General features: G+C 41.8%; 1 protein-coding gene across 1 annotated transcript in view; it reads left to right on the top strand.

Annotated features, from left to right (window-relative positions):
- Positions 1-1,643: 1,643 nt before the first annotated feature.
- AKT3 (AKT serine/threonine kinase 3) overlaps positions 1,644-25,334 on the top strand; it is a 151,099-nt gene continuing 127,408 nt past the window's right edge. The window contains exons 1-2 of the mRNA XM_054162322.1: positions 1,644-1,757; positions 16,565-16,725. Coding sequence (XP_054018297.1) covers positions 16,680-16,725 — 46 coding nt within the window. The 5' untranslated portion in view covers positions 1,644-1,757; positions 16,565-16,679. The remainder of the gene's footprint in view (positions 1,758-16,564; positions 16,726-25,334) is intronic.

Genomic DNA, 25,334 nt, shown 5'->3' with positions numbered 1-25,334 from the left:
TAATTTTCATTATTGTCTTAATGTCAATTTTTAGAATAAATTCTGCACTGATGAAATTGTGCAAATTTCTGCAAGACTGTATTTCAAGCAATCAGAACCATCCGTTTCCCCTTTGCAACAACAGGTTCTGACACGTTAGCGTCAACTGCGTTAATTTTCTGCATTTATGCAAAAAATTAACCTGTGTATATTACTTAAACTATGAATGATGGAAAACATACTTACGTGCACTAAACTTATGTACGTACACACAGGCACCCAGCCATTTAGCCATAAAATAATGCGTCGAGGGCACCATACCTACGAACCCCACACTCTAATGAGAGTTGCAGGGTCACGCTCGGTTTTCGCTGCCGCAGCAGCGTGGAGGCCAGAGACTCCCAGCCTCCGCAGCCCCAGGGGCCCCGCTCGTTGCTAAGCTGGCAGAACGCAGAACTCATCGCCCTGCTGCTGGCAACAGTGACATTTCTGTCTTCCTTGTGGCTCAGGAAGCGTCAGGGAGTCACGAGCCGATGAAGGGTGGTGTAAGGTTTCTCTGGATGTTTATTTACCCACTGGGATACTCGGGAGTCTACAGATAATGTAACAATACTGAGGCTGGTGCATCCACTAAACACTTCAACGAGGGATGAATTACAGCTTCGGGCTGTGTAACTGGTAGTTTTATTCTTGGAAAGGTTTGCGGAGCTAAGTGGACCACTCCGGCCATCAAGGCAAGATGAAGGAGTAGGTAGATGCACGAGTGCGAGAACAAAGGAAATAAAACTTGGGACGTATCTACGGTTCTGGTAAGGAGACGTGCTGCTGTAAGCTCCAGCCGCAGCGGGAAGCGGGGCAGCGGCGGAGCGGCACGACAGGGCAGGCGGATTTCTGTTCCGAAAGGGACAGTGGCAGCTCCGTCTCCAGGGACGCTGGCCCCAGCCAGGGGCAGGACCTCGGCGGCAGCTCCCCCGCCGTAGGCGGGTGGTCTCCCGGCCTGGCAGGCACCACCCGCAGGCACCAGTCTCAGCCTAAAGGAAAGACCCCGGCACGGCGTAGCGCTTGGTACCGGCGGACGCCGCTGTCCGCCCGCATCCATCCTCTCGCTCTCACCCGCAGCCCGGCGGCAAGAAGAGACACGCCGTCCCGCTCGGCTCCCGCCCCTGCACGCTGAGCGGGCGCCCTCACCTCTCCCGCTTCCTACCTCCCTCCTTCCCGCCGCCTGCCCCTCGCCTCCCCCACCCTCACCTCAGTCGCCCCCCTCTGTCTGGCTCCCCCCGCTCTGTCTGGCGGCCCCCCCGCTCCCCATCCCCGCCGCGCTTCTCGCGAGAGCTGGGGATGCCGCCGCCGCCGCCGCCGCGGAGGGGGAGACACTCGGGGGGAGCCAGTGACGTCGGGAGTTTTCCTGAAAGTCAATAACGAGCCCGGCGGAGGCGGCGGGAGGAGCCGAGAGCGGGGCCCGGGCGGCTCCGGGGTGAGTGCGCCGGGGGGAGCCGCCGCCGCCGCCCTCCTGACCCCGCGCATCGATGCTGCGGCCGCGCTGCCCGCCCGGGCGCCTCCCTGCGTAGCGGGGCGAATAGCTCCATGTAGCCGCCGCCAGCGCCCTGGGGCCGGAGCCGCCTCCTCCCGCCCCCGCGGAGACACCGGCCGCCAGGGACCGCCGAGCCTGGCGGGGGGATAGGGGAGGAGGCAGCGGCGCCCTCCCTCCCCTTCTCCCCCCGAAGTCGCCGCCGCCCTCCTGCTCCACAGCAGCGCCCGCGGCGCCGCCGCCTCTGCAGGTACGGGGCGGGAGGGGCTGGGCGGCGGCCGCGGGGCGCTTGAGCGGCGGCGCGCGAGGGGATGCTGGGCGGTGGCGCTGCGCGGCCGGGGGCGGCGGGGAGCGCGGGGCGGGGGCGCCCATGGCCTAGCGCTGCCGGCGGGGCGGGAAGGGATGGTGGAGGGGGGGTGTCGCCGTCCCGGCGGCACGGCACGGAGGTGGGGAAGGGCGGGGAGGGGGCGTTTCGGCGGGGAGAGGTTATATAACGGGGCGGGGGGGTTGGGGGAAGGGCCGAGGCAGGACAGGGCAGGGCGCGCGCCCTGGGATGTAGCCTGCGCGGGCGCGGAGCTGGTGGTTCTCACGCGGGGACAGCCCCTCCCCGCGCGAACGCGCGCCACCTCCCCTCTCCCGCCTCCCCCCCGCGCCAGTGCGTGCGCGGGGGGCGGCTGCGGGGCGGGATGCCGGCGCCAGGGGAGAGCGGCACTGGCGTTACAGGCCGGGAACTTCTGCCCCTGCGCTAAGAATAGCAGCGCGGCCGGCGGGCTGCTGATAGCAGCACCTCGCTCAAGTGATGCTGCTGCCGCCGCCGGCGGCTCTGGCTGCAAGTAAACAAACCGCCCCCCCAGTCCCCGCCCCGGCCATCATGGAGGCTGCGGCCCGCATGCAGAAGTTGATGCGCAGCCGGGTGTTAGGGGTTACCGGAGGTGGGGCCGGGCCTGCGGCGAGGTCTGTCTGCAGGCCTGCCCTGGCCGCTGCGGGGGTGGATCCCGGCAGGTGCTGTGGGGGCGGGAGCACCGAACGCTGCGGTGGGGTAAGCCAGGGGCAGCACAGGGGGGCTGCTCGCACTCCAGATGTACATGGGTGTACCGGGGGGTGCCTCTGTACGCGCGCACGTATGTACGTGGTGCGAGTCTGTTTTGACAGGTCAGTACTGCACCTCTGCGCAAAAAGTTACTGGATCACGTTTTTACGTATTGTAGTTTAGATGCAGGTGGTCGTGATGTAATGAGCAGTGACAGGCTTATGGGCTGTTTGGTTCCTTTATATGAACTGTGCTTCTCTATTTTTCTTTTTGGATGGGAGTCCAGCAAGTTTGAAATAGCCAGTGTTGTTTCTTTCACATTCTCCCATGACCCAGTATTTAAAACATGTATGTAAAAAAACAAACAAAAAAATTATTTTCTTAGAACTGAAAAGGATAAGTGTTTTTCTCTCTCTTGACCTTTATTCTGTATTTTTTTTCTTTATTGTAATTATTAGTTGCCTGGTACTTGTATCTATCTGCATCATTTCATGGTTTCTATGAAAACATATCAGATCTGATTCACTTATGCAAATATTTAAGAGTTTTGTTATGAGAATTATGATATCTTTGGTACCAGCATTGCCAGCTTTTTTTCAGTACTGAAGAAACTTAGAGCAGCCACTTCTGCTAATGTCTGCTAAGATTTTGTTAAAACTTTGCTAAAACTTTTTTCGTAGGCCAACCTGTTTCCCCACATTTTGCTTATACAAGTCTTTATTTCTTAAGGCAAGATGCATGCAAGCAAGTAGACCTAAACCTCTATCAACTAATACTTTAAACATGATTTCTTATTTCTGCCAGCTTCTGCATAGGCCATTTCTGTCTGTTCTGCATTGTAAATACATGAAATAGGAAAAGAAGCTTATTTTGACTTTCAAAGTGAATATATTAAAGAAGATCCTGCTTGTAGGACTTTAAATGTATGGTTGTGGGATTGTTTGTTTCCTCCCCACCCCCCCTGACATGAGCCTTTACATTTATCCCAATATGTTTAATTGGTTTAGATTGCTAATTGTAGTCCATGTGGATATATTTTTGTTGGATGCAAGCAGTAAGTCAAGTTCAAATAAGAGCCAAAGAAAACCTGCAGATTTAAGAACGTGTCTCTGTTTCCTAGAAGGCTGCTCAGGAGATTTCAATAACTAATTTTTTTTATTTTTTTTCTCTAATGTAGGTGTGTGATATGTGCATCTACACAGGCAGTATTAATAACACCATCTTTTTAAAGACTATGTCAGTGTATTCCTACTTAGTCTAGGTTTGCACAAATTCAGTAGTCTCCTTAGTTTCACAGATAAGTTGATAGCACTATTTCAGTGTCTGTTTTTCTGGTTTTGAGGAAGATGATGTGTTGTTAAGCAAAATGCTGCTGTTCTGCAGGAAGTCTATAGGAATTCAGACAGGTATTAGTTTTTGTTTTGCCCCAGTTACATAGGTACAGTTTAAGGGATTGGATCCATTAATTTGCTCCAGAAAATGTTGACTTCTTGACATTGCAACAAATGCTCTGTGAAAGGGAAAATAGTTTGCTGGATTTTTTTTTTTTTTTTAAGCTTAAGCCAAACCCACTTACTAGAACTCTGCTATTGTTTGTAACCCCAGCTACTGTTTGCAAGATGTTATCAGAAACCATATCTTTACTTCTGACTATGGTTTGAAACAGCATGTGTCCAAAGTTTGTATAATAACTGAAAGATCCTTCAGACTACTTGTAATTTGTCTATCACTTATTTAGTGTCCTTTCATCTTCTGGGTGCACATAATGCCCAATTTAAAGAAGTTTTTTTTTGAATACTCATTTCTGTGCAGAAGCAGCATTATTTTGAAATTGTTGTTTTGGGAACTTTGTTACTGCAGTGATTTCTGTTAAAATACATTTGAACTCTGTCGTTCTTGGTATAAAGAAGATACAGTTTCTTGTATTTTGTTACAGTTTCATTTCATGCTGGTAATGCAGCAGGGAAGGTGGAATCAGTGGCATGGTAGCCTAGTTTTCCTTCAGTTGTGTGACAGAGATACAATGTTATCTGGCATCTTCTATGGTTTTAGGCATGCTACTAGTTTTAGTTGACATTGGAGAGTGAAAAGGCTTTGAAATACACTAAGTGAAAACTTAGTTGTACCATTTTGATACGGATGATGCAAAAATTATTTACTTGAAAGTAATGTGCCACACTGCAACTGTATGTTTTATATGCTTGTTAGTTGTCTATATACCAGAAGCTTTCTTTTCTCTCTTTCTTAAATAATAAACAAGCTGTTCAAGACTTGCAGTCCTCCTGTTGCAAACAACAGAAAGAAAAACCCCAAGAAAGTTAAATTTTTGTATCCGTGGGTTTTGTTTAAAATATTGTATTTATTTTGGGTGTTTGTATGGAATGTACAAACTTTTAATTGTTTCAAGTAATGTGTTCTGTAAGAAAAGATTGCCACCTTAAGTGCCCTTCAAAATTATTATAGAATATTAGATGAATTTCTGTCATCTTTGATTCTCATTCTGTTAGGATATGCCTAATAAGAATACTATGATGGGGGCAGGGGATACTTTCTGGTATAGCATCTTTTTAAGGGAGTTTCACTTTGCTTATGAAGAAATATGTGTTTCCAGTGAAAGTCTCTCTGTGAGGAAACCAGTATGTTTTCTCATAGTGGTGCAGAAAAGACTTACCCAGTATGGTAGGGTGTCCTTGGTAAATGTGTTGCACTACTTAGTACTCTTTCCAACAAGTTGGTATGGTATGCAAAAGATTATTTTCTAAAGATACTTGTTACATAGTAAATGGAAAAGCTGGTTCAAAGTGTAATTTTTTTTTTTTTGTTAAATATGTTAAAATAATAATGGAAAGTAATAAAACATTGACTGTGAAAGTTAACTTTTTGTGGTTTACGAGGTCTAAAAAGTAATCTTTAAAGTTTGGGGCTATATTTTCATCTTGACTAACTTTGTGAACAGCATTCCAGGCTGCCTGTATGAAGTAAAAGAGTCTGTAAGTGAAGTTTATTTAGACAAATCACTAACATATGCTAATAAAAAGACTGCAGAAAATGCAGGGGCATAGTAGTCAATTATTTGTCATTTTGTCCTTGCTCAGTAGCTCTAGGTCCATGTTAAGTGTGGGCATTCAGGTAGTTTTGATGTATGCCACAGGTTTCAAACAGATTCTTTTTTGCTTTTATTATTTAAAGGTGCTCAGGTGTTGTAGGAAGCTGTGGCAAAGTTAATACTTCCAATAAACTTGCCCTGGCATTTGAATATCATTAAATGCTACTGCAAGGAGAGTAAACATTTTTGCCTTGTATATATGAAGATGCTTGCTTTTGGTCACTTTAAATGGTTCTTTGATACTATTTGTGTCAGCACTTATGTTTAGATTCACTTAATGTGTGTTGAGTCCACCTTCACCAATCTTGTTTTTAATGTGTATTTCTATGTGAATGCCTAGGTGTGAGTCATACTGAAAAGTTGCTGGTCTGCAATTTTTCTCTCTCCTTTTTTTCCCCCTTTCTAATATCCTGACTAAAGAGGAGTGGTAATTTTAAAATGCCATTAGGAGTGCAACTGTGACCTCAACATTTCATATGCATGTCTGTATGACTTGACGGCATGTTTTGTCAGGTTTCCCTGAGTTACCTATGTGTTGACTCTTTCATAGCAATGAAGCAGAGATGAAGAGCCTGCTTCAGCTTCACTGAGATGATGAAGGTCTTACCACTGCTGTTTTGTAGGTGTGAAATGGCAGTGCCCAACGGTCAAAAAATAATTGTTCAGCTGATTTAGCACCACTGAATACAGTATTTCTCAGTTGATTCCCAGCAAGCTTGCAAAACAGTTTCTACCAATGCATGTGATTTTTCTTTTCCTGAAGCATTTGTTATGCTTCTCAAGATACATGAATGGTGCAGCTCACTTTGTAAGAGTTTTTTTAAAAGATTATATCTTTTTCTAAACAGTTGATATACTTTAAGTCACAGAGTTAAGTTTGCAGTTGTGAGTTTCATGTAAATTGTCTATTCCTATAACATTTGCCAAAGACCATCATCTAGTGAGCTGTGCATCTAGTCTTAAATGTGTGAAGGCAATAGTATACCTTTGAAAAATATAGTTTTCGGAGAATTCCTTTTATACTTAGGAAATTCGTGTCTCAAGTTGATGAGAATAATGCTTTTTGAAAGTGAACAAGAAAATCCAGAGGTTTTAGGTTGGAAGTTGATTATGTTCTAGTCATATTGCGGTGTCAGAATTTGACAGTAGGTTCAGCAATGTTTTATGGCTTTGTAGGATGGAATCACAGAGCTCACTCCTATTGTTGCAAGGCAATTCAGAATTTAATTTGTTCAGTACCCAGTTAAAAAATAAGACTTACTATAAGAGTTTAAAAGAAAGCTGCTTAGTAGACATGTCACTGAACTTTTCCCATGCTTGATATTAACAATTCCAGAACACATTATCTCAGTATTTGCCTGGTTACTCATGGCAGTTCGCATATTTCTGGGATTTATTATCTTCAGCAGTGTGCTCAGTGTTTTATCCACAATATTGTGTTGTAGAAAAGTTGCTGTTGTAGAACTAAATAGATGAGCTTAATGAAACGTTATTTTGTATCTGCTGAGGATATCTTGGAATGGATAGGAATTTCTATGTTCTTTGAGATGTTCCTAATTAGATGACCTGTTCTTTGAAGTATTCTAGACATTATAGGCTTAAAAATACAGAACTGGGGTCTTATTTTACTTGTTTGAGTGATTACTAAACAATTTAAAGGGAAAAGTTTATTTGTCCTAAAAGGGCAAAAATTAGTATTTCCACATTAATTCTCAGAAAGTTAGTTATGTGTATTTCAAAGTGTTGAAGGGAATAACATTATCGTAGTGGCACTACTCAACTCAGCTAATCCTTGATTGGAATTCCTTTAGGTCAAAAAACTCAAGATCTCAAGTTCATTGTCTTGGTCACATTTTTGTGTGTGTTTGTAACTTCAGTCCTTCCTTAATCTTTTCTACTTTAAAAGTTTTCATTGCTTAAATTTCAGACCTATGCTCTAATACATTTTATCACTCTGCCTCTGTTTGATTTTCAGATATTGTTTTATATGATTTGGGGCAGGACAAAAAGGATTAAAAGTATGTTTGTCAATAAACAGAATGCAAAACAATGGGTTGTTAATGTTTCACATGGGATTATAAAGAAACAATTTAGTTACATTTAGAAACTTCCTTTCTACCTTGGTAAACAAAGGCAAGGGTGGCTTTGTTCACCTTACTTTAATTATACCTTTGTCCCTTAAAATAACTTGCTTTGTCATTATAATAGGAAAAGAATTACAGAGTGATGGTTTCTTTTCTGATAAGCTTATTCAGTTGCTGAATCTAAATAAAACATCTAACTTGTATATTAATATTTTGGTGTGCCTGCAGTCTCCTAACTAGGCTTATCTGAGCATATATTACTTACGTGCAACTTTTTGGCATACTGAAAATAGAATGCTGAAAATATTAAGACACAAAGCATATGCACAAGCATGCTTTAAAAATAGCTACTTATCTTTTCCAAAGGACATTGTTTTTCTTCACCACAAAGTGTAGGCAGTGCCACTTTCCTGTTAGCCCCCTCATTATTTCAAGTCAAGGTTTATAAAATAGGAGTAAATTTTTTTGATACTAATATTCTTGAAGATATTGAGGCTTTTAGTATGAAATACAGTTTTAAAAATTATTTGCAATGTCTACCACAGAGATATCTTGGGATTTTTAACATTTATTTTAAAATTTGTAAAGTATGAACACTTTTACTTAGAAAGTATTTAGAGGTATCTTTAAGTGGCTTAATACATAGAGGTTACCATTTCATAAATTCAGAATTTGTCGTCTTTGGTAATCTTGTATTTTTGATTTCTTTGTCTTGTCAAAGGAATTCAGTTGTGTGAGTTTTAAGCTGCAGGTTCTGTTTTCTCAATCTAAGCAATGATAGTATTTAAATCAGTCCTTCTGAGACCATAAAAAGGGGACATAATCAATTCTGCTGAGTTTGAGGTGTAACCAAAATTTCAGAATAGGTAGTTCATAAAAGCCTGTAGAAACACTCGATCCTTTTAGATAAAGCACTGAACTGAATGTGAGTCTTCCATTAGCAATACAGGCTAATTCAATTTAGTAGGTTTTGTAGCAAACTGTTCTGCAACATAGTCTTTTGTGTAATTTTTGATGATGTGCAATGTATCCTCTAATTGTTTGACCAGACTTTTGGATAACAGCTTTGGTAGGGGAAGAGGATATGCATGTGTTTTTCATATAAATAAAACTTGGATCTCAGCTTCCAATCTTCAAGCCAGTTCTGTTTTCAGTTTAGAGTCTTATCTTTTGAATTCCTTGCTCTGTGGTTGCAACCAGCACTGGAGACAATTGCAGCATGTTCAGTTGTCTTGCAGGATTCAAACTCAGATTTGAGAAAAATCTTTTAAGAGATTGATCTGCTAGAAAAAAAAGCCCCCAAAGTAGGGAAACAAATGTATGCATGATGGAAGCTGTTAGAGGATAACTGAGAGCTGTTTTTTCTGGTAGTGTGTTTTTGGTGTGTGCATGCACAAAATTTTTGCTACCCTTCTGAGAAATAAGGAGACAGAGATGATGAGGTTTGACTCTGCTTACTCTGAAGACCAAAGAATCTCAGTGAGTCAGGCCCAGTGAATCAGAGAGATTCACTTGCTGTGGTAGTGTTTCCTCCCCCCCCCTCCCCCCCCCCCCCCCCCCCAATTTTATTAAACAAATGATACATTCTAAAAAAAGGCAAAATGGTATTTTTCTTATATAGTAAGAATAAGATTGGGATGAATCACTAAAGCTGATAATGCTACAAGAAGTTACAAAGATTGTTTCTGGAAGTGCTGTAACTGATCCTGTTGGTATTTTCTCTGGTAACTTGAGTTGGTAAATGTGTGAGAGTATCTGTTTTTTCTTGGCTCCAAAATTGTTGAAAGTAGGAGCCTGTGTTTATGAAAGCTCTTACAACAGAGACCTGAATCATACAATTTACACTGAATTTATGTGCGCTGTCATCTTTACTCAGCTGTCTCTTGTCATAGGGGAAATGGGAGGATGCCCACATTCCAAGGGAGTGTTGTCTGTTCTTACGATTCTAAATGATTATTCACTTACATGTAGTGGTTGTTAACTGTAGACTGGAACCACTGTTTTAATCTTTCTGCTTGGAAGGAATTTCTTTCTTCCCATCCACCAGGTCTGTGGAGATACCTGGCTGCTATGATGGGCATGAGAGTCTCCTTTAACTGAAAAATACAAGTTGAGGTAAAGGTGTCTTACTACTTGTCTTAAAGAATGGACACAAATACTTTTAGTCCCAAAGGCAGTAAAGTAAACATGCTCTCCTTGAATTGGAGAGAAATAGAGAGTTTGTATTAAAAAATATACAGGAAAATACATAATACAGGAGCCCTTAACACCTAATACATATACAGTATACACAAAACCCCCAGAAACCTTCCCCCCAACCAGACTAAACCACAACTGCCCAGTGCTCCTTTTCTGCCCACCTGGGGTCTAACATATGCCCTGGGGCTCTTTCTTTTCCCCCCTGTGCCAGGTTACACCGATCCCTGGAGGGGCTGAAAAGAACCCAGCCCCCAAGTGGACAAAGAAACCTGACTTAGGTGGGCAGAGAGACTTGCCCCCACCTCCCAGGGGGAGGAGTCTATTCCACTCCCCCTTCCTGTCCAGCAAGCCTATTTAAGGGAAGCCGTTTGCTTAGTTCGCTCTCTTTCCTCTACTTCATCTGCTTGACAGACACATCTGCTGCCCTCCTGCTTCCTGGGTTACCATGTGATTTGCCTCCATACTTCTGAGAACTGCATCCAAAGAGAATCTACATCAAGGAATCCTATGCCAGCTGGGCCTGGTTTTGTACATTTTTCTATTTACCCTTTTACTCATACCTTTGTAACTTTCCATGTTACTCAAATGCTATATATATATATATATTTTGTTAAACTTAACTTTTTTTACTTCCAAATTGATTCCAGACCATTTTTTCCATGATTTTTACCTCTCCTTTCTCCTGCCTAATTTGATTTTACCCTACCAGGGGTAAAAAAATGGGAGAGGGGGAAGAAAATTTAAATCTGTTGCTTGTGGGCTTTTTCACTCTGGGAAAAGCATACATTACACCATCCCCTGTTGCTAGGCTGAGTTCAGGCTGGTCAGGCCTGAAACTGCCTCCCCTTGGTCCCTAGCATTAGACCGAAACAGGCCAAGATTACACAGTAAGAATTAGTCAGGCCCTGAAGGCCACAGATAAGACTGGAACCATCCTCTCCCCACACCAGATAAGGTAGCTCCTCCAGGGAGGAGGAAGGGAAGAAAAAGAAAGACAGCTTTGCAGCTGAATTTACAGAGATGCAGGATTTATGGGAGGAAATACAAGTATCACACATTTCGGTATGCCTCCCCTACACTCTTTACCTTCTGGAGGAATGCAACTTTGTGGCTTTCTTAAGGGCAGCCAGTTCAAACTGGGACACTACTGCATGGTCCCTTGCTCATTCTAGTGGTTGGTCTTGCAGTCCGCATATGGTAGCATTGTGAAATGAGTTCTTCTCTATATTGCCTTTGTTCTTAAAGTTTAAGATGAAAATTGGAATTAAGAGCACTCTGATGAGGTTTGCTGATGACACAAAAATAAGTGGGGAAGTTGACACCCTAGGAGGGAGAGCCACCCTCCAGGAAGATCTTGACAGGCTGGTCAAGTGGGTCTTGCACCTGGGAACATGTAATCCAGGAATGCAGCTCAGATTGGGAATCTCCTGTCTTGAGAGCAACACTGTGGAGAGGGACCTGGTGGTCTTTGAGAGACAAAAGGCTCAACATGAATAAGCAGGGTGCTGCAGTGGCAAAGAAAGCCAAAAGCATGCTCAGTTGCATTAATAAGGGTGTCACAAGCAAGAATAAAGATGTAATTCTACCACTTTACTCAGTGCTGGTCAGGCTGCACCTTGAGTACTGTGTACAGTTTTGATCCCTGCTATGCAAAAAGGATGTGAACTGGCTGGAAAGAGTCCAGAGAAGGGCCACAAGAATGACCAGAGGACCGGAAGACCTGTCATATTAAAGAAGGCTGAGAGAACTGGGTTTGTTCAGCCTTGAGAAGAGAAGGCTTAGGGGAGACCTCATAACCATGTACAAGTACATAAAGGGCAGCTGTCATGAGGAGGGAGAGACTCCCGTTTTACAAAGAGTCACATGGTGAAGAGAAGGGGTGGTGGGTACAGGTTGCTACTGGGGAGATTTGGACTGGATGCCAGAATTTTTGAAATTATTTTTTTTCATCATTTGAACTCTTAGACATCAGAATAAACTCCCTAGGGAGGTGGTGGATTCCCCTACATCAGAGAGTTTCAAGGCCCAGCTTAGACAAGGTGCTGGCCCATCTCATTTAAACTATATTCTTACCCTGAAAGGTTGGACTAGATGATCCTTGAAGGCTCTGCCAACCTGGTATCCTGTGAATCTATGAAAATGGAAAAGGTGTTGGCTAGTTTTCATCGTGGTTTGGAAAAACTGGGAGCCTCAGTAAAGGGATCTGGAACTGTGGTCTTGGGAACCTGATCTAGTTGGAGAGGTCCCTGCTCACTGCAGGGAATTTGGGTCCCTTCCTATCTGATGCAATCTGTGAATCTATGAATTCTGTTGCATGTAATAGTTTGTACTTCATCCTTGTTCAGAAGGATGCCTTTGCAACCTCTACAGCTTGGGACTTGGATGTGAAGTAGCTATTTAGAAGTGTCCTGAATTGTTTTGTTTAGCACTGTATGAGTGGCTGAATAGCTTTCCAAAGAAGAAAGGAAAAGATTTATTATTTTTTACCAGATCAAATGAAATACAGAGATTTTCATCACATGATTAACTACAATTGAGCAAAGTTTTACACCCGCACCATAAAGCATGGAGACAATACGTTTCTGCATGTGTTATGCATATACATGACTACTTGATTCTGTCTGTAGAATACACAGAATTAACAGAAAAGTATCTTCCAAGTTCTGTTGATTGTGTGTGTGGAGGGGGGGAAGCAATCCAACGTATTCTTCAATTGCTAGAATATGTATAAAAACAAGTAAAGACTTTCCCTGTAGGAAGCAGCTTGAGTGCTAAATATCGTCAACTTAAAATCCTATGTATTTTTTCCCTATTTTTATGGATTTATCCATATATGAGGAAAAGGACTTGGAGGTGCTGATGAAGAGAAGCTGGACATGAGCAGACAGTATGCACTTGCAGCCCAGAAAGCAAATCACATCCTGGGCTCCATTGAAAGATGTGCTGATAGCAGATCTAGAGAGGTGATTCTACCACTTTACTCTGCTCTGCTGAGACTTCACCTGGAGTACTGTGTCCAGGTCTGGAGCCCTCAACATAGGAAAGATACAGACCTGATGGAATGGGAGGTCTACATGAAGGATGGAGCAAGTCTGTTTACAAAGGCTCATGGTGACAGGACAAAGGACAATGGGCTTCAAACTAGAGAAGAGCCGATTTAGATTGGATGTTAGGAACTAGTTCTTTACTATGAGGGTAGTGGATCACTGGAACAGGTTGCCCAGGGAGGTGCTTGAGGCCCCTCCCCTGGAGATATTCAAGGTGAGGCTTGATGAGGCCCTGGGCAGCCTGATCTAGTTGAGGATGTCCCTGCTGACTGTGGGGAGGTTGGACTAGATGACCTTTGGAGGTCCCATTTGGCCCAGACTATTCCTTGATTCTATATCAGTAAGGGAAACTGTAGAAATTACTACATTTCAGCCACTGAAGCTTGAAGTGTTTTGGGAAGGCAGAGTTGTTTGCCAACAAGTATTTAGTTCCTATGCCAGCTGTGCAGAATAAACATTTTGGTAGTTTTTCTTGAAATAGTTGAACTGTAGATGAAATGCTTTTTTCATGTGAGAGTTCTTGCTCCACGTGTTTCAGGCAATTCCTCTGTGTCTATGGACAGTCCTTTATTATATCTTCAGGTAAGAAGGTTTCTGTATTACTATTGCTCATTAAGGTTATTTTATGTCATGAGAAGTAATTCTCAAAAGTCTGCTCTTTTAGAACTTTGCTGAGTGACATTCAGAGTAAAGGAATACACCTTTTAGCCTTGAAAGAATTTAGTAAGGGCTAATACTACAGATGCTTACAAATGGCTTATTCAAAGTAGAGTATAACCTTAATTTTTGTAAGTCTTTTAATGCTTTGGTTTGTCTCCTTCAGCTTCCTATCTAATTCATCTTGATTTGTAATTACCCATTAAAGGAGTGATCAATAAAACCATACAACTGTTGATAATTCTACTGAAGTTGTTCCTGGTAATACTGTGAATCTAAACTGGAGATAATTCAGTTAGCTTTGCTGCTATATTTATCTGATTTCTTTTTGTATTTTGGAAGCTTTATTGAAAATTCCCTAAATTAGTACATGCACTAGGTGGGATGCAATCCTGCAGACATACATGGGGTTGCTGGGACATTGGCTGACATGAAAATTGGTTATAGATCAGAGTTTGATGGAGTAATGCTAACTCAATTGTAATCGGTGGATAAATAGGGAGGTTTAAGCATAGATTAATTAGAACTGGGTGTCTACTGAAATCAGACATAATGATCAGTATGGGAGCAGATAAAAATAAATCATTGCACTTCCCATAAGTGCACACCAAAATCGGAAAGTGCACTGAATTTGACAAAAGGGTAGAATGTATAGCAGCATACGCCAGCACTAGCTAAGTACCGCGTGTTACATTGTGTCTTTTGTCTTTGTAATTGAATCACTTCTTAAAGAATGCAATGAAAGTCTTACAGGAAAATCGAACTTAAGTCAGATGTTTGCATACTAATGCGCTTGCACTTCTTTCACGGAGCAGCTGATTTTAGGTCATGGTTTCTGACACTCACCTCTGGCTTTGTAAAGATTTGTGTTTGTAACAAGAGCTGATACTGTGCTGCAATGATCCAGAACAGCAAAACTGTAGCCTATTTTCAGGTGTATGTCTTAATCTGTCAGGATATCTCTCCATGCACAGCTGATGGAGTTGCTTGTCTCTAGTTAAAAGTGCACAAACAAAAGTTCTGATAATGTATGACCCAGAGAATAACTGTCACTGGTAAGGTGAAGGATGTGGAAATGCATGTTCTAATTATTTCTGCCATACTGACTTTAATAAATACAAAGTCTAAACAGCTAAAGCTAGTGAGATCAATTAATGGTAATGGAGCAATCTCATGTTGTTACAAAACCTTGTCCATAACATTTTCTTTTAACTCTAAATGAAAGCTTGAATGATATTTAAGTCTTAAGGCAAGGTGAAGTTGCATAAACACAGGTGTCTGGTGTCCTTTCAGACACAACAGGCTGTGGCACCAGTCAAAAGGCTGTGCTGTGCATCACCCATGTAGGACTTGCTATCTTATTTGCCACTGCCCTGGAGATGTCTCACAGGTACTGCATTCAGTGTTACTTAAACATTGCAATGTTAATGAATTTAACATTGTGGGTTTTACTTTTGTGCAGCTGAAATACTCTGTGTTTTTGAAAAAAAACCCAAACAAAACAGAAGCTCCATGAAAGTAAAACTGAAACAGACACATTTCAGTGTTTATGTAAAATCAGGTTGCACTCTACTTTTTGTGGCATAGCACTTCAAAATAGTGCTTGTATCAATTTTACTTTGCACACCATCCATAAAGAAGTAGCCTTCCATCTAGCTGCTGTCATGCAAATTCACATTTTTCCAGTGATAAACAAGAAATAATCTGCATGTGTGCAGTGGTTCAGTTTTTAGCCTGTACTTGGTTGGATTAAATCCATCTATTTCCCAGTCCTTTCTCCATTCATTCTTCATTGCACAGACTGATTTTAGCACAGTGATACTTGTTTCTGTCATATGTTTACACTTGTTGGTCAAGCCACTAAACGGGTTTGTATGGGCTGCATTTGGTATCACTAAACCAGTGAGCAGGTTCCTGTTCCATGCTAATGTTATGTACGTATGTGCTTCTGTGTGTACAGCTGTAGACAGGTGTTCTTCCACCATCAGAGAAATCCCCTTTTTTTGGGTTCCCACCCTTTTCTCTGTGAGCATTATTTGAATGCTTCTCTTTATTTTGAAGGATGGAAGGGAAAGGCAGTCTGCTGGCAGAAGGAAACCACTCCTGTACTCTGGTTTCTGATCTTGCTTGACTGTAGTAATATTTTTGTCTTCTTCACAGCCGTTAGGTACTCTGGGAGTGATGTGAGGTGATCACAAGAGAGGCTGTGGCTTTTGGCAGTGGCCTGTCCTGTTTCAGGGCTAACTTTCCTTCAGTCACCTGCAAACTAGCTTTGTAGGGAAAGGACCGCTCTTATCACTGCCTGGCTTAAAGCCTTGAGGGACTGTGCACTCCTCCTGTTTGTAAGCTAAACATTGGCTTTTGGGATTAATTTGTACTCCTAAGAAGTTGTATCTCTGTTTATGTACTTGCAGAAGATGCTGTTTTTTAAAGACTTCTGTAAGTTGATTTGTAGTGAGTATAATGAAATTATAGTGGAAGTGGGAAGAATGAACCTTTCCTTCCATTTTCTTGCACGCTTGATATGATGAATGGAGCCGTAATAGAGGAACCGTTTGTCCATTGCACCAGTTCAAACAAGTGTGAGAATGGTTAATGCTTCAGTGGTTTCAGAGTTGGATCTGTGAAGCAGTACCAGCACCCTTTTGTTTCACATCCTGCTGGGCATTCTAAGAGGATTCTATTGTGGGCATTTTAGAAAAGTTCCTTGTGGCTTTAAATTTTAACACATTCTGTTCTGCTCCCGTTAAGTATTACAATGATGAGGGAAAATGTACTGTAAGACTAGAAACGTGATTCTGTTACATGGCTAATTAGAAAAAAACCAGATTTTTAACATGAGCTTATTCAGTGGAAGACATCAGCCAAGACCTCTTTTGTTGGCTGTCATGTGAGTAAAACAGAAAAGATTTAAAATCATTCTCTAATATTTAGTTCCAGGCTGACTCATCAGTAGAAATTGGGAAGAGCTGCAGAAGAGAAGCCAAACGGACAAGCTGATAACTCAAAGAAATACTCTTTTGAGTTGGAGGTTCAGAGTGGAGCCATCATGAGCGATGTTACCATTGTGAAGGAAGGCTGGGTTCAGAAGAGGGGTAAGTTCTACCTTTTAATGGAAGGTTCCTCTGATGTATCTTATGATGTGTGCAGTGGCATCACACGGTTACACATATGAGCATTGTTGATTTATCTTCTGCTCTGTGGCAAGCTAATCTGACCATATAGAATTAATGGCCATTAAGGCTTTGGTCTTGTTAATACTTAACCTTCAGCACTGCCCCTGTCTATAGGGGTAACTGACAGTGAAGTTTGACTTGTTAATTCCCGCTTAACCTTGCAGTTGCAGCTGCTGTCACCCATGTATCAAAATGAGTACCTTCTTGTGGCACCTAGAAGAGGTAGTAATGGAGATGCACGGTAGAGGGTTGCCTTGGAAGCTGTTGCAAATGTGCTACTGTGTGTGAAAATTCCAGGATTCCAGAATCACTCACTGTGGCTCAGCTTATATTACAAATGCAAGTAGTTCCCATAAAACCAACATAATACTTGCATAAAGCTTGGCACAAACCTAATTACTTTACAGACCTGGAAGTCATGTGATTAAAGAGTGTGTTCTTAATTACAAGCCAGTCTAAAGTATTATTTTCTCTTACATTTGAATTCCTGTAAATTCTTGAGATGTCTCTTTACGATGTGTCACCGTGTGATGTACAAGGTTGGGAAGACTGCCGTATGTGAGGCTTTGAATGGGAAACTTCTGGAAATACTGGTATTGTATCATGTGATGAACTTTGAATGAAATCTTCCATGCTTCATGCTGCTCTCTGTTTTGGGGTTGCAGTTGGGCACATGATTATTTCCAAAAGAGTATCATCTCTCTTGCAGAGAGAAGGTATCTGGATTATAGGGTGATTTATGCCATGATCTTCTGTCATTCTAGCCCAGAAAGATTTAGACTGGAATAGCAGGAACAAAATTACCCCTTAATTTACAAAGAAATGCTTTGTTTCAAGAGCAGTGTGTGAAGACAAAGATCATTATTAGCTTTGTTATTGTAGATTGACATTAATGTCAAAGAAGCCAAGAGAATGAGAGAAAAAGTTCATTAATCTGTTATTATTCCTGCATAAATTGAGTTTCAAGATGCATTATGGTATTTTAGATGCAAATGGGCTAATCTATGTGAAGTTTAAGGCATGCTTCCAATTTCAGAATATATAGCAAATTGAATTTTACATGACAGGAACTATTTAAAATGTAAAATTATTTTTCCTTTCCATCCTGTTGTTTACTGAGTTTGGGTATCTGATTTCCTTTTTTTGATTATTTGATGTAAATGTCTTTCAAATATATTAGAAAATGATTAGCACATTCCAAATAATTTTCTTTTACTTGACATCAGTTCCTTCATGGAGTATCACACCTGCTTATCACACCCAGATACTAACTCTGTGAGCACTGGATATGCATATATTAATCACTAGAGTCCAGAAAAGGACAATGTACAGTGAAGTTCAGTGTCATTTTGAATATTTGAAATCCTGAAATGTAAAATAAAGGTTTTCTTCCTTATGTATTTTTTGCTGTCTATAATTGAAGAAAAGCCTGCTGACTTGACAGTTTTTAGTAATTTTTATTAGTAATTATTTTTTTTCTCTAAGTAAAGGCTTACATTGCCCCTTATTTTTATTAATTTTGAGTCAATTTTTTTTTCTTTCTTGCTGTAGGTAACTCTGTAGGTTTAAGTAGGATTTTTTTTTTTATTAGATCCAATAATGTCATTAGTTTTCTGTGTCTTACTTATTCTGGTTGTTGATATTCTTGGTTTCTGAAAACCGAAGGAAAAGCGCAGTGTTCTCTAATATCAAGAATTTGTAAGCTTTTAATTCAATGGTTATACATTTCTTGTAATTACAACCTCTACCATGACATTGCTCTGGAGCAAGAAAATGGAAGTTGTTGGCATTTTTCTTGTGGCTGCCAAGAAAAAGTACCTAACAGTAATCTAAACTCCTGAAGTTGGAATATGCTCAGTAGCCACTTATTTTGGCAGCTAAATATTCTCTGTACCAAGAAGCTCAATGGAATTGGGTAAAACTGTCCTACTTATGCAAGCTGTCATGCTGTTACGGTTTTCAAGTGAATTCTGTGATCACCGTCACTTGACATTCATTGGCTTCATTCACAGGGTGGTTTTGGTAGGTACAAACCAGGTTCTTCCTGGAGGAAACTGAGCATAGGATCTCTTTTCCAGGCAGACAACGAGTGAACTCCAGCCCCAGTGATCAGTCCTTTGGACAACCCTGAACAACCTGTGATGCATTGTTTAATCTGAGGCACCGGACTGAATTTAACTTGAAATAAGAGTTGTACAACCTACATACTAGAAAAGTAGAGAGGCCAGTGCACCAGCTACCTTAGTAGCTGAGACTTGGAGAGAGGCTGGGAAAGACAGGGTCTATTAGGGCACAGTGTTACAGTTCCTTATGGCTGTGAACTGCACTGTGAAAATATTTGCTTTATCTTCCATAGTGCTGTATCCATGCTAGCAATAGAGGGCCGAGGGCTGTATGTTTTTGTAAGCTTTTAACCCTGATGTTGAGCACTGAAGAGTTGATGTGGTGCTGCACAGGTGGTTTTGATGCTCTGTTTTTTCCTGTGTGTGCTTAAACGATGAACCTATTAAAGTATTACCGTTTTAAAATCAGCCAGCAGTCAAAGTTAGGAAATGCCAGAATTTGATTATGGGTGATCATACTTGAGCTTTGAGTAGTCTTCAGGAGAAGTTTCAATGCAATGTAAATAGATGGTACTGAGGAAAATTAAGTTGGTACATAGGAACGGTCAAATGGGCCAAGATGGGCTGGAGGTGAGAACTTTGAACAACAGAAGACACAAAACCTGAGAGGAAGCAAAGCCTGATAAACTTAATGAACTTCAGGTGCAGTCAGGTCCCATCTCACTGGTGAAATGAGACCTTGGAGCATGGTGGCTGGACCTGCCTGAACAAGTTTTGCAGTCCAGTGAGAGCAGATTCAGAGAATGAAATAGTTGTGACCTAATACATTTGCTAAGGGAAGTGAGTGTTATTTTAGCCTGGCTTCTCTCTGTTCCTGTGCCCCCTTGGCAGTGATAGTGCTCCTGGAGAATATCTTGCAGTTCTTAGTTAAACCTGAAAGCAACTAGTTTTGTGCACTTCGGTACTGCTTCATGCAACAGATGGAAGTACATTGACTAGAGTTACAGGAGGGTGCTCTTCTCATCTGAGGTACTAATGTGGATGTACCCTGTGTGTCATCAGAATATGTACAAAGAGCCAGTGGAGCACTCATCTTAACAGTGCAGTTTCTCTGCTCAGGGAAGACAGAAGTGGGAATGTATTTTCTATGGACAGTCTTATGGTTGTGGCTTACTGTCTTGGGTCTGGTGATAAGAACCAAGCATCTCATAACCTTTTGTTCCTGTGCTGCTGCAAAGTTATTCTTGCAGGTCACAAAACACAGTGTGTTTTGTTTCAGAAAGGAGAGCAATTTTTATTTCTTCTTTCTGCTCTCTAGTTATTCCTGCAGCTAGATGAGGACAGAGATGTATTGTCCTCATTTATGAGTTTCCTTTTTAGATCACCACCATTTTTTATTCTAATGCATACAGGTGAAAGGGGAGTATTCTTCATTAAAAAGCTGAAATACAGCGGTCCAAACATTGCTGCTGATACACAGAAGTTACAAGGTCTATTTGACATTTATGCAGTTTGTGTGAGGACTCTGCAGTAATTGCTGGAAGGACTTCTACATTTTGGATGTGGTTACAAGGATGTTTCATGGAGTGTTTTGAAAAAAAATTATTGTAAGAGTATTTTTAATTTTACTGAAAGTGTTTTTTACTCTATTTACTAAAATGTAATGTTTTACGGAGGGGAGATGTGGTTTTAATTTATTAGTTTGGATGAAGATGATCAGAGCTATGTGGCTGCAAAAGTGGGTTTTATGCATATAATTCAGGTGACACTTTTTTCTTTAATGCTAAAGTTTCCTGAGTTGTAGAATTGACCTTGTCTGTGGTCTATAATAGTCAAAACAATTAGATTTAAGAATCATTAATAACTATGCTTAATTGCAACCTAGTTTCTTTATATATAACCTGTGCACAGGATTTCAATTAGTTTAAACATATGAAAAAATTTAAGAGTCGTTGTTACCATGTTATTAAAAAGATCATTTGGGACAAAGGAAAAATTGACATGATAATAACTTTTTAAAGGACCCAGTTTAAAAGTTTGTATGTCAACTTTTTAATTGAAAGTGTAAGTTGTTGTTTGTTTATTTATTTATTATTTTAATATGAGGAGAATATAGCCATCTTGTTAATGCAATACACATTAGGTAAATCGTTATTTAAAGGCAAAGCAAAATGTTGTCAATTTAAGTCAGCACTTCTGTTGTTATACTTCAATTGCTACACCTCTGGGCTTCTGTGTTTAAGTGTGTTATAGTAGTGCTGTTTATCATGCCAATATTCACATGGCTTACATGCTATATTTCTTAACCAAATTACATTGAATAGATAATGTATATTACTTGCTTATGAGGTGATTTTGATATAATGTCACAATTTTTGAAGTCCTTGTTTTATCTCGAAATGCTTACCTGAAGTACAGAAGTACTAGTGTACCAGTTTTAGAGAAGGGGAATGGAAGTATAAAATAGTTGTGGCTCAACCATGATAACTGAAGTTGACATGAGATGGTGGTAGAAAACAGATGTAATGAAGCTTTTCTGTAATGAGATTGTCCTGTAAGCATTGTCTCACTGAAATACTCTAATACTATTTTTCATTCTCTTTTTTTTTTTTTTTTAATAGAGCCTCTCATAACTTCTTGACATCCAGAATTTGATTACATGAAGTAGTGTTAGTACTTTTGAACTCACAGAGTTTATAAAATAAGATGTGTTTGGTTTGCTATGATGAGATTCACTCAACTGCTGGTCTGTTTGGAACACGATGCCAGGTATCATGGGATTTTAGGAAATAACTCTGTGGAAAATACTGTCGTCGTATCTACTATTCAGCAGAATAAATAGTGTAATGGAATAAATCTATTGTTCCAAATAGGAATAAAATTGTTGTTTAAAGTACAAATGTTCTTCCCTCCCATCCTCCCCCCACCAAATCCAGGAAAAGAACTAAGTAATTTAATGGACATTGGGTTTTACAGTTGAGCCAAAACTAAACAGATGTTAATGTTGGAAATACACATTGCAGATTGAGTTCATGTGGTATTTTGGGGGTGGGTTTTTTCAGTTTAGATTTCTTTTTTTTTTTCTTTAGGGTGGGGGCAGGAATGCCTTGACTGAAAAACTAATCTTGGAATTTATGGGACTCATTGAGTGTTATTCACAACTTGTCAGAAATCTTGTTTGCAGATTGTCTGAATTATTTAAGTAGTTTAACACACCTCTAAGAAAGACAAATTTAAATAGACTTTCTTGAACATCTGCAGCACGAAGTAGAGGAAATGAAAACCTTTTTTTTTTTTTCTAATTTTCAAATACTACAAATAGTAGTTTACTACTACTACAAATAGTAGTTTAAAGTAAAGTCTTCATTGATGAACCACTAGAAACTAAATAAGCCTTATGTATTGTAATCATTAATTCTGATTAATAGAGAATATTAATTATAAAGTTCCAATAACATAGATAAGCCAAAAGAGGCATCTCCATGGGTACCAAAGAGAGAAAAAATGACATAAATATTTATACATCCATATATCTAAACTAGGATTTAAAAACTTTTATTTTTAAAGTTCATAGAATCATAGAATGGTCCAGGCCAGAAGGGACCTCCAAAGGTCATCTAGTCCAACCTCCCCACAGTCAGCAGGGACATCCTCAACTAGATCAGGTCACACAGGGCTTTGACAAGCCTCACCTTGAATATCTCCAGGGAACGGGCCTCGAGCACCTCCCTGGGCTACCTGTTCCAGTGTTCCCCCACCCTCATAGTAAAGAACCTGTTCCTTACATCCAATCTAAATCTTCTCTTCTCTAGTTTGAAGCCATTGCCCCATGTCCTGTCACCGCATGCCCTTATAAACAGTCTCCCCAGCCTTTCTGTAGGCCCTCTTCATGTGCTGGAAGGCTGCTATCAGGTCTACCCAGAGCCTTCTCTTCTCCATCAGCCTGTCCTCATAGCAAAGGTCCCAAGACCTTTGGTAGGTGACCGAGAAAAATCCAGCTGTAACGTCTGCCCGTCTTCTTCAGTACTTTGGGATGAATCCCATCAGGTCCCATGGACATTTGGCTGATGCTATTTTAATGTCTACAAGTGGAAAAATCACTGTTCCTGCAGCTGTGACACTCCAGATTAGAGGAGTGGGTGGACGCATTGTCATTAAGCTCTGGTGCAGACAGGGGCCAGCTAAGAGGTGTGGTCTCTGGGCTTCATGAGGGAAGAGTAACAGCACGAGATTTGTACTTGAGAGCCAAGTGCCAGAGGACACATCAGGGATGCACAGCAGTGGTCCCAGTGCATGGCCACCAAACAGCAGGGACAAGCTTCCAAAGCACAGGGACTGACTCAGGGACAGCACCCTAGAGGCTTCTTGTGAAGGATACTGGGCAGAGGGGAGGTGGGTGAGGTGACAATGGGCAGAGCTGCGCATGGGGGACCCATCACCCTGATGGCACAATGCCATCACCTGGCAATGGCAACACAGCAGTGGCAGTGCTCCAGGACAATAGAGTGTATGAAGGACAGCTTCTTGATGCAGCTGTTAAGTGAGCCTACCAGGGGTCAGGCCCTGCTTGACCTGCTGTTCTCAAATGGAGAAGGGCTGGTGGGAGATGTGATGGTGGGAGGCTGTCTAGGGTGCAGCGACCATGAGAGTGGAGTTTTCAATATGCAGGGAAATAAGGAGTAGCAACAACAAAATCCTTACCTTGGACTTCTAGAGGGCAGACGTCAGCTTGTTTAAACAACTAATTCAGAGAGTACCCTGAGTAGCAGCCCTGAAGAGCCGAGGGGTCCAGGACATTTGGACCTACTTCAAACAGGATCTCTTGAAGGCACAGGAACAGGCTGCGCCCATGTGCCGAAAGATGAGCTGCTGGGGAAGGTGACCAGCGTGGATGGGCAAGCAGCTCTTGAAGGAATTAAGGGAAAAAAAGAGGGTGTATTGCCTTTGGAAAGGGGGGGAGGCAACTCGAGGTATGTTTAAGGATGTTGTTAGATCATGTAGGAGAAAAATTGGAGAGGCAAAAGCCCAGTTAGAACTTAAGCTGGCCACTTCTGTGAAAGGCAGTATGTGGTGGGTTGAGAGAGAAGGCCCAGCTTCCCCTCCCCCACTAAGAAGGAATAAAAAAACCCCACAGCTAACTCAGCTGGAAAAGCAAAGGGAATGCTGTATTTTACAAGCAATGGGAAAATGCAGGATACGTATACAATATATACAGTATTTACAATATATATACAGAAATATACAGCAAAGAATGATACAGGAACAAAACCCCCGGACAGAGGGGGTTCCCCCCTGTACCCCCTTCTCTCCCCCTACCTCCCTTTTTCCCCAAAGAGGGTTAGAGAGAGAAAAAGGCAGTTATTAAGAAAGAAGAATTTTAGTAGGCCTTCAATATTAGTGCAGGATTAATGCTTATCTGTTATCCAAGGTCGTTCTGGCTAGGAGCCCAGAAGCAGGCAAGCTGGAAAGGGAAGAACAAAGAGGAACTGAACTGAGATTCTAACTGCACTAAAACTTAAAGCTGCATTCTACCAATCTACCAATGAAATTCATTTAGAATATCAATATTTACAAAATATTCAGCCAGAGTGTCCCAGCACTGTCCCTTTCTTAAAGGCACAGCCTCAAATGGTCACACAATAGAAACGTTTTTATAAATATATTAATGCTAAAAAGAGGGGCAAGAAGAACCTCCACTCTTTATTGGACCTGGAGGGGAACATTGTAACTGAAGATGAGGAAAAGGCTGAGGTACTAAATAACGTTCATTGCATCCATTTTCAACAGTAAGGCGGGAGGACTTCAGGATAACTGGCCTCCTGAATTGGTAGATGGGGTCAGGGAGCAGTATAGTCCCCCTGAAATCCGTGAGGAAGTAGTTAGGGACTTGCTGAGCCACTTCGATACTCACAAGTCCATGGGACCAGATGGGATCCATCCTAGGATCCTGAGAGAGCTGGCAGATGAGCTTGCCAAGCCTCTCTCCATCATTTACCACCAGTCCTGGCTCACTGGAGAGATCCCAGATGACTGGAAACTGGCCAATGTGATGCCCATCCTGCAAACTACAGGGCTGTCAGCCTGACCTCAGTGCCAGGCAAGTTTATGGAGCAGATCATCTTGGGGGCAATCACAATGCACCTGCAGGATGGCCAAGGGATCAGGCCCAGCCAACATGGATTTAGGAAGGGAAGGTCCTGCCTGACCAACCTGATCTCCTTCTATGATCAGGTGACTGCCTGGTGGAGGTGGGGAAGGCTGTGGATGTAGTCTACTTGGACTTCAGCAAGGCCTTTGAATCTGTTCCCCACAGCAAACTCCTGGCCAAGCTGTCAGCTCGTGGCTTGGACAGTAGCACTCTGTGCTAGGTTAGGAACTGGCTGGAGCGCTAAGCCCAGAGAGTGGTGGTGAATGGTGCCACATCCAGCTGGCGGCCAGTCACCAGTGGTGTGCCCCAGGGATCAG

Source organism: Dryobates pubescens, chromosome 6, assembly GCF_014839835.1.
Source record: "Dryobates pubescens isolate bDryPub1 chromosome 6, bDryPub1.pri, whole genome shotgun sequence".
NCBI classification, from domain to species: Eukaryota; Metazoa; Chordata; class Aves; order Piciformes; family Picidae; genus Dryobates; species Dryobates pubescens.
This window is presented reverse-complemented; position numbering and strand designations above follow the sequence as displayed.